At 29.5% G+C, this 16,802-nt stretch overlaps 3 protein-coding genes and 1 long non-coding RNA gene across 8 annotated transcripts; 1 reads left to right on the top strand and 3 right to left on the bottom strand.

The window, feature by feature from the left end:
• Nucleotides 1-117: 117 nt before the first annotated feature.
• Nucleotides 118-4,295, top strand: LOC123295614 (zinc finger protein on ecdysone puffs-like). The gene is made up of 5 exons (XM_044877024.1): nucleotides 118-251; nucleotides 361-703; nucleotides 833-993; nucleotides 1,725-2,389; nucleotides 2,980-4,295. The coding sequence occupies exons 2-5, from the start codon at nucleotides 377-379 to the stop codon at nucleotides 3,798-3,800; spliced, it is 1,974 nt and encodes a 657-aa protein (XP_044732959.1). The 5' UTR covers nucleotides 118-251; nucleotides 361-376; the 3' UTR covers nucleotides 3,801-4,295.
• Nucleotides 4,296-5,802: 1,507 nt separating this feature from the next.
• LOC123296881 (galactokinase-like) lies at nucleotides 5,803-11,621 on the bottom strand. Of its 4 annotated transcripts, none has more exons than XM_044878578.1 (7): nucleotides 11,517-11,621; nucleotides 11,058-11,231; nucleotides 9,134-9,444; nucleotides 7,781-7,909; nucleotides 6,976-7,157; nucleotides 6,636-6,904; nucleotides 5,803-6,201 (listed from the first exon to the last, which is right to left on the bottom strand). In XM_044878578.1, the coding sequence occupies exons 2-7, from the start codon at nucleotides 11,220-11,222 to the stop codon at nucleotides 6,085-6,087; spliced, it is 1,173 nt and encodes a 390-aa protein (XP_044734513.1). In that variant the 5' UTR covers nucleotides 11,223-11,231; nucleotides 11,517-11,621; the 3' UTR covers nucleotides 5,803-6,084. The 4 variants fall into 4 exon arrangements, with proteins under 4 accessions (XP_044734513.1, XP_044734510.1, XP_044734511.1 ...); XM_044878575.1 differs by having other exon boundaries at nucleotides 5,883-6,201; nucleotides 6,636-6,910; nucleotides 11,517-11,620; XM_044878576.1 differs by lacking the exon at nucleotides 11,517-11,621 and adding an exon at nucleotides 11,487-11,515 and having other exon boundaries at nucleotides 5,883-6,201; nucleotides 6,636-6,910.
• Nucleotides 7,180-7,774, bottom strand: LOC123296884. Its single transcript, XR_006535206.1, has 2 exons — nucleotides 7,701-7,774; nucleotides 7,180-7,558 (listed from the first exon to the last, which is right to left on the bottom strand). It is a non-coding gene; the product is annotated as an uncharacterized LOC123296884 (long non-coding RNA).
• Nucleotides 11,622-13,095: 1,474 nt separating the features above from the next.
• Nucleotides 13,096-15,673, bottom strand: LOC123296883 (lipid storage droplets surface-binding protein 2). Of its 2 annotated transcripts, none has more exons than XM_044878579.1 (4): nucleotides 15,444-15,673; nucleotides 14,978-15,364; nucleotides 13,703-13,907; nucleotides 13,096-13,369 (listed from the first exon to the last, which is right to left on the bottom strand). In XM_044878579.1, exons 2-4 carry the CDS (start codon nucleotides 15,350-15,352, stop codon nucleotides 13,113-13,115), a joined length of 837 nt encoding a protein of 278 aa, XP_044734514.1. In that variant the 5' UTR covers nucleotides 15,353-15,364; nucleotides 15,444-15,673; the 3' UTR covers nucleotides 13,096-13,112. The 2 variants fall into 2 exon arrangements, with proteins under 2 accessions (XP_044734514.1, XP_044734515.1); XM_044878580.1 differs by having other exon boundaries at nucleotides 13,097-13,369; nucleotides 13,703-13,898; nucleotides 15,444-15,671.
• Between the last annotated feature and the right edge of the window lie 1,129 nt (nucleotides 15,674-16,802).

Raw genomic sequence — 16,802 nt, 5'->3', positions numbered from 1 at the left:
TGTTAAATTTCAATTTACCCTTATTTTTGTGTAGTTTGTGTAGACAAATAGTAACATCCATTCACTATATTGAAGTTATAAAACATAGAGATATGAAGAATTCTATGAGTAAAAGCCGGTTTAGCAAAAATCTTTTTATTTCACCGCCACTACACCGGTTCACCCCATTTTAATTTACCTGTCATTTTTATCGCTTATAGTACCGGGAAAACAAATTAATATTGTGTGTAAAATAAAGTTTGAAAAGTTTGGTAAGCGTATTAACTTTTTTTCGGTTAAATTTAAATATAAAATTTTCTCTAAATAATTTATTTTACGTATTATTTACATTTGACGTATACAAACAATTTTCTTTCATAGATTTTTCCAAATAAACATGGCAAATCGTCGCCATATTGGGCACAATCGATCATTTTCTGGTAATTCAATGTCTGTAAATCCTTGGCAGGGTGGTGTTCCACCAACAGTTAGCGGAATTTCTCAATTGACTGACACTCAAGCACAATTAGCTTTGGCATTAACAAATCTGTTAAGACCACCATCTTTACAGCAAAACCAACCACTCCCTTCACTTCTTAATTTACCACAAATAAATCCAACAAGTTCATATGGCGATTATCATCGCCACAACTATGATTATGATGATCGTGATCGTTACATGAATCGTTCAAATAATATCCGACGTGGGCGTTTTAACGATAAGGTACTTTTTATTTTCAATATTCATCCCATAATTGGGTTCAAAATATCGTCATTTTTGTTGATTATTTCTATCATATTTTTTTGTTTAACTGATTTCGGTGTCTTTTTGCCAAATTTTCACTTTAATTAGATACAAAATCGTCCATCCAGAGATAGACGCCGCAATGATCATCATCGCAAGTCTGATGGCCGTAGTAACAACGATTCTAAAAATAGTAAAGAAAGATCATTATCAAAAACGAAAGAGTCTGAATCAAAAACAGATTCAGAATCTAAAACCGACAATCAAAGGTAATGCTTCTAAATAATTACCCTTCTTCCAATAAATTCTCCCATAGTTATTTTTCCATTCACATTTTTGTTCATTTTTAAATTAAAATTTGAAATCTTCCATGATTTTCACACAATATGCTTGTGTTTTTTCGATTTTGTAATATTGCTTACATATTTTTTTTAACTGGATTAGCCATCGTTTTTTTGATCGTTTTCAACAAATTATTTTCAAAATACACCTTCTTGACAACTTTCAATTAACTATTTTAAAAGCTGTACGTTACAGTCAATTGTCTTACGAAACGGATAAAAATTTTTTTTTCATTCTCTACTTTTTAATTAGGATTACATTTACTAATTTAGGAAAAACTTTGTAAGTTCATTTTTAAAACCAATGAACTTATGGGACTATCACAATTTTTTCTAAAAACTGGTTAAAATTATGTCCACTCATAAAAATTTCAAGGCGCGATCACTTTATGCTCTGGAGAGAGTTGAGTGGGTAAAAATGAGAAACGAAATTTGTGATTGATTCATATTCGATTAGTGATGTTTTAGCGAGCTGGAACAGGAGGTTACAATATATTTACATTTCTGAATTTTTCTAACAAGTCCAAAACAGTCTCATTTTACGCGTAGTCCATTGTAACGAAGGGGCAGTTGTTAAACATTAACTTACATTGTTTTGATTAGTGCTAAATCATTTTTATTTTATTTATTTGGAAAATAATATATAATTTGATAAACAGCGAAGAATCTGAAGATAAGAAACGTGATTGGAAAGAAGAGAAAAAGAATGGAACAAGTCAAGAGAATGAAGACAATGACGAATCAAAAAATACGGAAACCGATTTGGACACAACAGCTGAAAATAATGACAAAAATAAGACTGATGAATCTAATGATAAATCCACGGATGATAATAAATCTAAAGATACAAAATCAGAAAAACGTAACAAAGATGGTCGATATGCTGGTATTCCTGTGGAATATTTAAAATGTTTAGTATGTGAAAAAAGTATGTGGGATGGTGAATCATTTGAAAAGCATTTACGTGGACGTGCTCATCAACAAATGTTGGACAGTTTACGGGATACTTATGATGTCCAAGCTGATATGATGCGTCAAGCAATTCGTTTAGCCGAAGAACGTAAAGCCATTGAGTTAAATCGTAAAAAACGGCATGGTAAACGTGTGGAATTCCGTAAAGTATCACATTGTAATATGTGTGCATTTGATTTTTATGGCCGTGAAGCTGAACATCGTCGTTCATTAGGTCATCAAAAGTTAAAACGATTTTTACATCCACGTTGTAAACGATGTCATGTTGAATTCCCAATTAAAATCGAATGGGAAGAACATCGTTTAACACCGGAACATATTCGTAAACTTATGGAAACAAAAGAAGATAATGGTAAGTTTTTAATCATAAACTTTTCTATTCGACAATAATTAAGGCTTCGCCACCAAATATCATAAATAAAATCTATATAATTTCGCCATGTCCAACTTTCTAATTTCAATTACTATTAAAACTTTGCCATTTTTCTATTAAATAGATCTTTAAATCGTACCTGCTATATTTGTTGTTTTTGTTGAGCTGTGGCTAAAATAAAACACATTTAAAAATATTTATAGATGTACGCAACAGTACGTTTTTTTGCTACTTAGTGCATGCAGAGAAATTTTTTAATTTACGCATGTACAAAACGCACTTAGACAATTTTTTTTTAAAGGAATTACGACTGCCCGATAATTTCGCTATTGGATTAATTGTATCTCACGTTTGTGCGAATTGAAATAGGTCAGGAAACGGAAAATATGTGTGTTTTGAAACGGCGAATATATAGAAACTCAATTACCCATTACATTAACATTTCGAAAAGTTTCGAACTGAGCTAAAGAGATTGCATAAAATTTCAAATCGAATTCGAAGAAGCTAATCTTTGCGAAAATCCATTATTAATTCATTGGAGTATTATAATCTACATTTTTTATTTGTAGATGCTGCGTCAGTAGATTTAGATGATTCCGATGATATATTTGATATAAATTTAAATGACGGCGATTATGAAGAAGAAGATAATGATCCAGAAAACGTTATATTAGATATTGATGATAATACAGACTTATTAACAAATTTCGATAATCGTATACCCGTTTATAAAAAGAGTCGTAATGTTGCTTCCAGTCAAATCGAACAAATCACTGGACATTTTTGTAAATTATGTAATCAATTTTTCCGTAATGAAGCCAAGGCTCTATCACATGGTAAATCAAAATTACATTTTGATAATTTTATAAAATATCTTAAGAATAAAAATACTGAGAAAATTAAGCAAAATGAAAAAGAAGAACAAGCTAAAAAACGTAATTTAGAAGAGGAGGGTGATGATAATGTAGAAGATGAAGATGGTAATTGGAAACGGCGTAAAGTTTCTGCTGAAGGTCAACCTGAAAGTGGTGAAAAACAAGATAAGGAATCAAAGAAAGATGATTTATATGATCCAATGGAGGCTGAAGATGAGGATGACGATGAAGATGATGATGTAAAAAAAATTATTGAAGATAAAAAACCAATTGAAGAAACATCAGAAATAATTGAAACTAATGCTGAAGCTAATGATACTAACAAATCGGAAGTCACTGAAATTGTTGAAGAAGAAACAAAAAATGAAGATGATAAAAAAGAGGAAGCTGCACCAACCAAAAATGAACACAAAACTGAAGAAAACACGCCCGCTCGAGCGACACGCAACACACGTGCTAGTGTAGGAGGTCGTCGCCCGGGTCCTTTAAGTAAGACCAGAGGAAAAAAGAATTAAATTACCTGGCATTAAGAATTTAAACTTATATTTTCCGATTATATTTTTGTTATATTTCCCGATTAATAGCAAATTGGCCGTTACGGTCGGGAAAGAATGTTTAAAACAATCTATTAGCGTAGATTAGTTACTTAATATAGTAAATAAACCTAGTGTTTAGATCAGTAGAGAGGTGCCACATTTCAATTTTTTACGTCCTTGCGATTTGTATTCGTGTCTGTGGGAGTTTCGAAAAAAATCGCATTTAAGGAAAAGTTTGAAATGATCAAGATCCCCCTCCCAATTGACACCTAGACGCTAGATATATTAAAGCTTACTCTATCGAAAAAATGGCTTATGTTTTAAAATTTTATTATAATTATTGAATATCAATTGTATTAATTATTTCCTTAAACTTTAAAATCATTATATGTAGATTATAATTTATAACCGCAAGAATTGGTTTGTATTTATAATAAATAAGCGCTGAGCACCGTATAGCGTTTATGGTATTCTGATTAAAAACGTATTTTTTTTAGTATACGGGAATTTATATTTTATACTAAAATAACGACCAAAAAAAAAAAAGAGTATTTTTACCGAATTATTAAAACAATATCAAAATTTCTTGATTTGATGCTTAGTACTTACGGTACTTACCTAATTTCACAACGTTTTTAAGTATAAATATTTTTTAGTTATTTGACTAAATACAGAAAAATAATAATTATAAAACGATTAAAAATTATACATAATTTTGAAATTTTTGTAATTCGTTGTATCTATTCTAAAAAATTTAAAATATAAATAGTTTTAAAAAGAAACTAATGGAATACGAAGTGTAGTTGGAGGAACGTACGAAATTATAGTGTATTTTACATATTGTGACGACAAAATGAAAAAAAATCCAAAAAAATTCTTCGATTATTGTTATGTCGTTTCCGTTCCAAGTTCACCCTTTATAATTAAAAATATATAATGTGTATTATAAAAATATACAACTTTCTTTTTTTACTAGCATGCTGTTGATAGGTACCAAAACAATTTGTACCTGATAAAAAAATTAAATGCTTACTCAATAATATTTGCATAAATAATAATCTTGTCTCTTACTCCGTGAAAGAACTATAACATTAGAATGTATTATTAAAAATATGTAGGGTATTCAAAATCACAGCACCACCAAAATCACAGTAGCTTCGAAATTCGAAGACGAAAAGCCCTTTGAGATTGGTGATAAATGACACCCATTTGGCTTTTTTTGATCTAACACACCATTAGCGATTAGGATTTCAATAATTACCATTTTTAACTTTAAATACTTCTCGATTAATACTAGGAAAACTTAAATTTGTATATTGAGTAAAGTAGCATATGAAATTTACTATAATTGATCATGAAATCCTTTTTTGGGTAAGTTTAATATTTTTAGAGAAATTTACGTTCAAAGTTATAAAATATAAAGTTTGAATTTTTATCTGAAAATTAAAGTAATTTTCTCTGTCAAAAATGAAACCTAGCGAAAAAATGTTCCGATAAAAGAATATAGTAAATTTTATTTCCTACAAATTTACTTATTATAAAAGGTTTCCTAATACATATTAGTCGAGAAATTTTTAAAATTAAAAATAATAATTAACGTAGCCTTAATCGTCAAAAACATCAAACAACTTCTTAAAAATTTTTGATCCTCTATTCATATATATATTTATCCGTAAATAAATTTCCATCCATATATATATTTATCCATATTAAAATTGATTTTTTTAATTTTCATTGTAATTAAAAATAAATAAAATATCTTATTTTAGACAATTTTTATAATTTATTTAACAAAAATTGCCGATTTCTTTTCCATTTATTACAAGCTTTTATTTAAGATGCTACGTTCGAATGTTGTAACACCAGGATAATCAATCATGCTCGACCTTTGCTCACTATTTTAATTTTGATATATGTTAGCAACAGAAATGTGCTGATAGAGCCTCGATAAATATTTATCTGAAAGTGGCAGCGTTAAAGAAATGATATTTTAATTTAACAAATCCATCTTTTATTTGCCTGCATACAATGGACTAGGAAATAAATTTTAAATTAAAAAAAAAAGGAAATATATTGCCCTGAAACACATCTATAAACCATATGTCACTATATATACTCAAAAACTTGAAGTATATTCAATTTTCTTTGCCTCTATGAGTGTAAAGAGTACAGGACTGTAACTGCAATAATAATAAAGATGATAAAATTTATTTTTAAAAGATATTTACAATTTCTTTCTAGTTTTACATTTTTTTTTAAATTGTTAAAAACATCCTATCCATCTTGCCCCATTGCTTGGAACGCAAATATAAAAGGATGCCTTTTTGTCATATTTACTGTTGACATTTTCTATTACCTTACAGACATCATCTTTGGTTACCTACAAAATTAAAATTGCAGTATATTACTCCTTTGCACTTACACGGATGGTTCTAGGCTACAATGGTATTAATAGAATACTGGAGTATCCGTGGAAAATCGGGACGTTAGAGCCAACATACACAGATTTTAAAACAGATCTGTATGATATACTTTGATGGACAGATCTTAATTTACTCGGATATATTAATCTGATCTTGATGTAGGTACTGGGACACTGCGGAGTTAAGAACAACGAAACAATCGAAGAACTTGCTCGTGAATATCCCACTCTATCATCTAGGAATTACTAGAAGACAGACTACCTCCGCTTTTAAACGGCTGGGTTAATAATATGAATAGTAAATCGAAAGTTGCAGTATAATCCAGACAATCAAAAAAATGATGACTGAATCAAGCAAATATTCATGCAGTTTAAGCATTTGCATTACTTACCAAAGTTACTGTACATCCACCAAAACCTCCACCGGTCATTCTGGAACCGTATACACCGGGTATTTCACAGGCGATTTCTACCAATTTATCCAATGCAGGTGTTGAAACTTCGTAGTCATCACGTAAAGAATTATGACTTTCAATCATTAATTTTCCAAATTTTCTGTAATCTTTGCATCTTAATACTTGGGCAGCATCTTGTGTGCGTTTAATTTCAGAGATAACATGCCTTGCTCGCTTGATAATATCAGGATCAGCTTTTAAATTTTCTAATGCTACATACATGTAATACAAATCAAAATTAAATCTATTCAACAATCCAGATTCAAGTAATACGCACTTTGAATATCATCTAGAGTGGCGAAACGTAATGATTTTTTCTTTAATAATTTTGCGGCATCTGCACATTGCTTTTTTCTTGTTGGATATTCACTGCCAGATAATTCATGTTTAACATTACTATTTGTAATTAGGATAACAAGGTTTGGATCATTTAAGGGAATGTCCTTGGAAGTGTTATCCCTAAAATAACAATGCATTGTTATGTAATTAATAATAAGCTGTATTATTTAAATGCTTAATTTCATAGAGAACTCAGATTTCTTATCTGCTCCCTAACTATAATAAAAAACAAAACAAAAAACTCTCAAATATCAAGGCTTCTTCGTGGTACAGTTTATACCGATACTGTGTTGTGTATATGATACTTCCACTACCCCCAAATCAATATAGAGCCAGATCGTCTTTCGGCGCTTTTTTTTCCAAAACTTAAATTGTATTTCAATAATCAACACTTAAAACGCGAAATTCTTTCTCGCACTTGGCATTTTGGAACCCCTTGCAACCTGGATCCTGGAGCGCCCAATCCACTTGTTCCGGTGCGGCCTCCATAATATAACTTTTTATAAATATTTGTGGACTCCCTAAATTATGACAAAAAATGACGATACAAATTAATTTTAAGGATGGAATTTTTATCATTGAGAGATCTAAAGTTCTAAAATGAAAGCTGAAATCTTAATCACTTTTATGCGACGTGCCTTCGGATTGTTAAACAATGCTTACCTTGCATTGAAATTATTAACCCAAGAGCTCAGAATAGAAATCTGAATTCACTATTTATTTCAAATTTGCATTGTTATTACATGCAATCTATTAATAATGCGTGTCCTTCTTTGCCCATCACCGAAATAAATTGGTCCATAATACCACAAGGCATACCGGCAAATTCATGTTCTGCTTTCTGACAAATTAACGCTTTTTCTGTGGAGGAACTATAATAAATCGCAAATTACATATAAATTTGAAAATATGAAACCCGAGTTGCACGCTTATAGCTCGATCCGAATTTTGATTTTAATTAAATGCGATATTCGTTATACAAGTAAATAAAACACCAATTATTTTTTGTTTTACAAAAATATAATCTGTGATTGTTAAGAAGATTATTGGTATGGAAGGGTTAAGCTTTGAAAGGTTTTTCAAAATATAAGTTATTTAAACAGTAAATTCAAAACCCGAGTAACGATTTTCGACGAAATATGTTAAATATTCTCGTAAAACTCTAAGATACTGCCCGCCCTGGGCTCCAGGTACCTCAGTGATCCCAAAAAACTTCCGAGAAACAAAATTAGACTCATTTCCATCGATATTTTAGTTTCCAATTTTTTTAATTTCTCGCAGATCACTTTTTTCACAAAGTTTGTAGAGGCCTTGACGAATCGAATGCAAAAATCGCGAAATAGACAGTTCATTGCATTATTTGTTCGACTATCATCACATTAACTACTGTCGATGAGGTAAAAGTAGCTTACATCCTAAATGCGTCATTTTCTTATAATACCACTGTCAGTCTAAATTTAATGTAAGTTTATGATTGTCCCATTTATTTTATAAAATTGTACATTGCGTTCAATTATAGTTTAATGGTTTTATTTAATTAAATCACAAGCTTAATTGTTTTAGTAAACTAATAATTGCAGCTTAAATACACTCAATGCTACACAAATTATATAAAATTATTTCCGTATCGAGGAATACTTTAAGTATTTTAAATAAGTTATAGTTAACACACACCAAACTATGCATTTTAGTAAAAAAATAGAATAGTCCAAAGTTTCCGAGTTTTTTGTGGTTTTTAACTTTTCTTAAAAACTGTGTATTTTGGAGGAAAATACTTCTAATAAAGGTTGTTCGTGTGCAAAATGATTTTCTCAAATATTTTTACACCGTCCATAACTTTTCTTAACATTCAGCAGGAATATATTTCGAATTTAAAATTATGATCGAGTATTAAAATCGTGATCAAAAGTATCTAATATATCATTCAAAATTTTCATGTTTTAATTTGCATGCATTTCCTTCACCAAAATGATTTCTTGTGCTGTGAATTGAGCTTCATTAATATTTTACGATTTTGGTAATTTTCCAGCACCATACATTTTTTAACACCATGAAAATAATGAATTATTTGTATAAATGAAAAGGTACAGCCTTACCTATTTGGTTTATTAGTTAAAGCTTCTAAAAATGTATAAGTAGCTACTTCCATAGCAGCACTACTAGATAACCCACCACCTACCGGTACGCTAGATGTATATGCAGCTTCAAAGCCTTGAACTTGTGTTGGATATAGTGCTACCACCCCTTTTATATAGTTTGCCCATTTTGGTAGCTCAGGTTTTAAATTTTCTTGTGTGACAGAAAACTGTGCTATTCTTGGTTCATCAACGGTGGGGTCGGTGGTAGTTACTGATGCTATGTTACCATCAACTGGTCGTCCGACAACTACTGTTACCAAAGGTAAAGCCTATAATGCAATTTAAAATGTGGTAACTTTTTTCATAAACGAAAAAACTAGCCCCAAGTAAAGCTTATACAATACTAACGAACACTAGTTCAACACAGTTTGGGTCACTACGAACGCAAAAAAAAATAGTTTTGTTATATTAAACTTATGCGATAATTATTTGGGAGTTTTCCTTTAATAGTGCAAATTTTTTACTTTAGTTCGAGTTAGTACATAAATATGGATGGTACCAATAAAAAGGGAGAAAGGTATATAGAGTAGTTACAAATATTTATTTTTCCTCGTAAACGATTTTAGGCTACATCTCAGAAAATAAATGTCCAATCTTTAAATGAGCATAATTTGTTGTTTATTTTATGGGTCAAAATTACTCTGGAAAATGTTTTTTTATCCAAATTGAAGACAACTAATTTTTCCCGAAATTTGCAATATTCTTATTATTCTTATTAGAGTTTTTGTATAGAATATTATACACATAGAGAACGCGAGGATCTGCTAGCTTGTAAGTTGATGCGATATGATGAATGAGAGAGAAGACTGCCAGTGAGTTCCCTTGTGTGCTTGTCATAATCATATGTATATGTATTAGACAAGGGAACTTACTGACAGTCTTCTCTCTCGATTCGCATATCGCATCCACTTACAGGCTAGCGTTTTCTATCTTCATATCTCTATGGTTTTTTTTTAAAGAATACTACTTTGAAAAAGGCCGACAAACTTAATAGTTGATCGCCACGGACTCCAGATGTCACTCACAATTATATTTCTGCTTCTCCTCTATCCTATCCTCTTTGGGCTATATATAGTATTTTAGATGGAACAAGTGAAAACAAACAATTGACTGAGTTAATTGTTGAAATACCATGCATAGTCAGTGTTGATTTCTGTATCACATAATACATACAAACATGTATAGACAGTGTTGATGCGCAATCGTTTGTTTTTTTGACGTCACGTAAATAACAAAAGATATTCACACACACACACAACTGATATTCCTATATTAATACATACTATAAAATTTGCACCTAATTAACGCCCTCATGGGTAAACAGTGATGTTTACAAAAAAATGTTTCAAACAAAAGTTTTTTATTTTTTTATAAGAAACATTTTTTACATTTAAACTTTTGTTCTATCTCTAACGGTTTACAAGATGGGTCCTACGGACCCAAGACCCAATTGACCTATGATGCTCATTTACGAACTTGACCTCACTTTTTACGTCCTGAGTACGCTGTAAAAATTTCAGCTCGATATCTTTTTTCGTTTTTGAGTTATCGTGTCCACAGACGGACGGACGGACGGGCAACCGGAAATGGACTAATTAGGTGATTTTATGAACAGCTATGACAAAATTTTTTTCCTATCATCATTATTTTTAAGCGTTACAAACTTGGGACTAAACTTAATATACTATGTATATTTCATATATGCATGGTATAAAAAGTGGTTGATTTTGCTGATGAAAGACAAGTTTCTGAGATTTAGACAAACTAAATCAAATCCCACGTATAAGATTTTATATGATATCTCAGAAACTATTCGTCCAATCGTCAAAGAGCGTTAAAAACAGTAATCATCAAATCATATGCATGGTTAAATGTTACTCACCATTGGTAAAACAAAACCATCATTATAATCTGTATGCTCACCAATTAAATTCACCCTACCAGGCGCAAATGCTGCCACTGTGGGTTGCGCATTAAATTCTTTCACAAATAATTCTCTAGCATCCTTAACTAATTGTTGAAGACTTGGATTTTCTAAACTTGTCATGATTTATATCTAAAAAAAAATTATGCACTTACAAAACGAAAATTTTAACTATAATCGAAAATTTAGATCACAAATTATTGAACGTCATTGCATATAATGCCAGAACTGTCAACCTGTAAAAATGCGGTAAATTTTAATATAATATCTGAACTAAATATAAACGAAAACTATGAGCCAAGTACAATTACTAATTAATTGACTAAATGGGTAATGAAATTAAATGCAATTTACGTTACAATATTGATAAACTACAAATATACACACTTATTAATTTAATTTTTAATTAATATATATCTAGAAATTGACTTAATTTAAATTTTAAACTTAAATTATAACAATGTTTTTAATGTAATTCAAACTTTTAGTTCAAATGAAGGTCAAATTATTATTTTAACTTCTAATAAAAATTAATATTGGTTTACGTTATATTAAAATCATTACTTTATCAACACACTATTCATGAACTTTATGAATAAAATATGATAAACAATGTCACTTTATCTGTTTATCGTTAATCCTATAATTAGTTTCATTCTTTAAGCCTATTTACATTTTTATTGAAAATGAGCAAGATAAATTATTTGCTCGTACAAAATTTAAAATGAATTTTGCAATCATTTTTTTTATTTTAAACTACCTATTACCAGTTATAATGTATTTTCTAAAACTTGATTCGTACTGTTAAGACACCTAATATTTAGTTTTACTTTATAAATATAACCGTAGGTAATTTTCAATATACCGGGTTTTTCCTGAAACTAAACGTCCAAAATTTCTTATCGTTATTTTGGTCCTTTTTATTTCCTCTGTAACCAATCACAGACAGAGTGTTCCAATAAAATGTGTACGCTCTTTTTGTGATCGTAACACTAATAATTATTGTGAAACGGAAAATTTTCAAAATCTATAAAATAATGTAAACATTGAGTAGAAACAGCCGTCACAGGCAGTTACGAAAGCCAGACATTCATCGAAAGTAGTCAAATTTGCTTGCTGTTGTAATTCACACACAACTGGTTACATTGGTTCCAAAACGTTCCCAATCCTTGAAAATTTAATTCATTGATTGTTGATAATCATTTTGCTATTAACATTGTACTTGACATAATACACAGAAAAAAAGTCGCTTTACAAACATGTTTTCTAGACGATTGTGAAACCTTTCAATTACTTCTCTTTCTCTTATGGGCGAATGACAGTGATTTTTCAGAACGATTCTATTTCTTTTGGACATATTAAGCAGTTTTTTCTTTCTCGTAAGTGAATAATTATGAGTTTCATTGGCGCTTCTTGTTGAAATATCAAGAAATAATATCAATATGCCACAGTAATATTGTATTTTCCGTAAATTTTTTTATCACTTCAGGTGAAGAATTCTTACTGCACGGGCAGAAAAATGAAGTTGTTTTTTGAAAATCTTTAGAATACTCAAAATATAAACGTTTAATAAAACTCCTAATTAACGCTAGAATGAAAATTTACTTTTTACTAATACTTGCAGTTCATTTAATTTTTCACTTTTTAATTATTTTATATAATTTTGAACCCACTAGCGTATTACGTGACTGTCTTAGGAAAAAAATGGATTTAAAATATAAATCGAAGGAAATTTATTTACAAAAATGTTGAATTTTTGTCCATAAGATATTTTTTAAAAGCATATTTTTCTGCGCCATACGGTAGTGGACTAAAAATGTTGTATACTCTGAAAAAATTTGTTTGATAAATGTTTAAAAGAATTTTATCTTTATCACTAAAAGGTTGATTAAGAACGATATAATTTTTATATAAACAAAATGGAAATTTATTTAAAAAATACTTATCTAGAAAAATACATAACAGATTGTAGAAATAATTTTTGAATAATAAATTAATTGAGAATTATGAAATTTATTTAGTTTTTGGAGTTTCTTCTTTAGGTGCCTCTGTTGTTGATGGCGCATTAATTTTATCATTGATTGCCTTTAATGTTGTAGTCAACTGCAAAATAGCCATTAAAGAAGCAACGTATTCTTTAACATCTTCTTTCTTTAAATTTTTAATATGCGTTGATACAGCATTATACACACGTCTTGCTATTTTATTTGAAAGACGGCCTACTTTTTGGACGGTATGAAGTAATTTATCTTCATCTGGTGAAATTGGACCTTAACATAAAAAATAATCGGTTATTTTCAGTTTTGATGATAACATAAAATAATTTAACAAACTAATTAAAAATATTTTCAATTGGTCTGATAATTCTTTATAGGGTAGTCTTTGATTCTAAATAAAACTTACCATAAACTCAACGAAAGAAAGAAAGAATAGGAAACTGAAATTTCCTATTTATGAATCGAGACTTTAATAATTTTGGCAAATAAATACATATAATTTCACCAGAACAATGGCCAAATTATATTTATAATCACAGAATCAGGTTGACAATTGACAATGTTTTTAGAATTGTTTTTATGCGGGATCTTTAATTAAACACTTACTGTCATCTTCTTCTTGAGTTCCTTCTGGTGCAGGGAAATAATAATCAAGTAAACGTTCAGCTAAAACTGCGGAATTATCAATACCATTAACAGCTAATGTTCCATATTGTGTAGCTAAAACTTCATTGGCTTTATCCCAACTAAAATCACGTAAATCTTTGGCTTTTTGTGTGCTCAAATCTTTGGCAGCATTTATCTGTAACAACTATTAGAATTAAAACAAAAAACTGTCAAATTAGTAAAATTAAAAAATTCGGAATTTAGGGCTATTTTATTTTAAAATAACGATTCACTTTTGTTTCGGACTAAATGATTTACAACCAATATAATAAAATGAATAAGAATATATTTTCTATGTTGTGTTAAATTGAATAACGATGAATTTAAGTCGTATTTTTCCGAATGTATTCGATTTTCAAAAAAAATGTTTCCAATAAAACATCTTATTTATTTTATAAGAAATAATTTTCTAATTTAATTTTCTTAGTGTTCTTCTATCTTTCATAAGAGTAGAAGAAGAAGCAGAATTCAAACACTCAACAATTTCTACCGGTGTCAGTTTTTAATCAATTTATATTTTTTATGAACTGGAAATTTGACTTAACGAGGAATTCGAGTTATCGAAAGCTGATTGTTAAATCATATTGTATTTAATTCATATTATTATTTACACAATTAGCTATATTCTATGGCTTAGCTTTGTAAATTATTTTAGATGAAATTAAACAATCGATATTTTCACAAAGTCTGATTAATAATTAATCAATTAATTAAGTTAAAGTATACATAAACTACAAATATTATGTTAGCTTTTCCACCCTTATATATTTGAATAAAAAATTCAATTGAATTCCGATTAAAATAATGAGGTAAATGATTACTTAACTCACTTTTGGTAAAATTTCATATATTATATGGGGCGTAAGCCATCACAGGGTCAAAAAACGCAAGGGCCAAAAAATCCGCAGATCCGTGTTAATTCGACCCCATTAAAGGCATGGCCAACCCGTAGATCACAGGGTGAACGCAAGGGGCCAAAAAGCCACTTTCACCAAAAATGATTTAAGTAAACCCATCCAAAACTTTTAAGCGTTATGAATTGTGTTCATTTGGAAAAAAAAAACTAATTTAACTTATCGCTTCCTATTAAATAAAATTATATCTTGATTTATTTCAATCGGAGTTCAAATTGGATTTTTTTATGCAAGCATTTTTTTAAACATTAATTTGAATTTAAGAGATTTTACGATTAAAAAAAAATTAATTAATACATACTTTTTGTAAAGTGGGTTCAATTGCTTGATGTACTTTACACTTTGTATCTTCAAGTACTTTGCATGGTGCTTCAGTTACTAATGGTAAATGATTTTCAATTGTTGTTAATCCACTGCACAAAGTACGATCAGCCATACCAATTGGTTTTTCCAATGAATTCAGTACTGGAGCAGCGATTGGTGTTACTTGTTCCAAAGCTTTTTGTACGGTTTGTTCAACAGAATTCAATGCCCAATTAATATTGGTGTTTGAATCCTTAATTTTGTTGTATGTTGATGTTGAATAATACCATGCTGACTGTATCGCTGGTAATTTCCACATACGATCAGTGAATTCCATGTGAGGTAATTTTGTTTCTGGAGTTGTTGCAGCCATTTTGTTGTTTATCTAAACGTTAAAGTATTATTTTAAATTTATGTAATCGTTAAAGTATTAAAATTTGTTATCTATAATGAAAAAGACTTACTTAATATATTGATAAAGTTAAAATGTCTTATCGCTTTGGTATTCTGAGATGTGTTCTTTACTCGAAGACGAACAATTTTAATTAAACTGCAATCACTGGATGTTGTAGTATATAACTGAATAAAATTTATATGAACTTTGATTTTAATTCAGCATCGGACCATCTACGTGTATTGTAAATGTAGGAACAAGTCAGTTGTCGCCTTGTACTAACTCCTTCCAGTGCATTACTCAGTAATGTTTTCATGATTAATTGGACTTTGGATTGATGTCGTGTTTTAAGTGGCGGCTTTTCATTATTTTTATATGTTATGTTGAAATAACTTTTTTTCTTATGCAATTTATTTTTTGTTTTGAAATTTCATATTATTATTGGTCTACGTAAGAAATTAATACGATTATTGGATCATGGTTTTCCCCATCGTTAGGACGTACATGGGCAACGCAAAAATTATTGTTCATGTGCAAATCAAAATTGCAATATCAGATCCCTAGGGACTTAGGGACTATAACTTTCAGAATTTTATATCCTGAAATTTACCTTTCCTGCTACCTACATCCTTCTTCTGTATAATCCTCCGAGTAGTTATTTGTTTATAAATAATATATAATATGTATATTCAGATGCTCTTTCAAGACATCAAAACCAATACAGCCTTTCTTCATTTCTGTGACAACATTTGGGCCTTGGAAAAATAATTTCGAAGTTTGAAATGTACTACAGTTAATTTAATACTTATTTGGAAATTTGGCATTTTATCTTTTTAATCCAATCGAAAAACCATTGAAAACGAAATCCAGGATGAATATGATAAAGATTAATAAAAAATACAACTTAGTACCTTAAAATGTGAAGGGGGATTTAAATTAAATCAAAGAGCGAATAAAGATGATAAAAATATGACGAGAATTTTACCTTGTAGCATCAGCATGAAATGGTGGAGAGTTTACACTATAAAATATTTTAGAAATACTAAATACTTAAAAAATATTAATATTTATAATACAATTCAAATTCAAAAATATTCACTTTACTGTTGTCATTTTAATTCGGGCCTGCACTGACGTGTCAGCAGTCAGCTGCCGATTTTTATTGTGTGTTTTATATCCAAAGTTGGTTATATCCATAGAATATTGGTTATATCCATATCATCAGTAAAAAGGTTTAATCGGTAAGTTTTACATAGATAAAATTAAAGTTTTCCTCAACCAAAAACAATATTAGGAAACGGATAGTTTCTTCTCTATGGTCATTTTAATTCGTTAGTTTTCGCAAATGTATCTGAAAATTAGTTTTTTGGCTCGTCCTTTTTTGAATGAGCAATGTATGTTCCCTTTTACAAACAATATAATAATAATA

Source organism: Chrysoperla carnea, chromosome 3, assembly GCF_905475395.1.
Source record: "Chrysoperla carnea chromosome 3, inChrCarn1.1, whole genome shotgun sequence".
Classification (NCBI taxonomy): domain Eukaryota; kingdom Metazoa; phylum Arthropoda; class Insecta; order Neuroptera; family Chrysopidae; genus Chrysoperla; species Chrysoperla carnea.
This window is presented reverse-complemented; position numbering and strand designations above follow the sequence as displayed.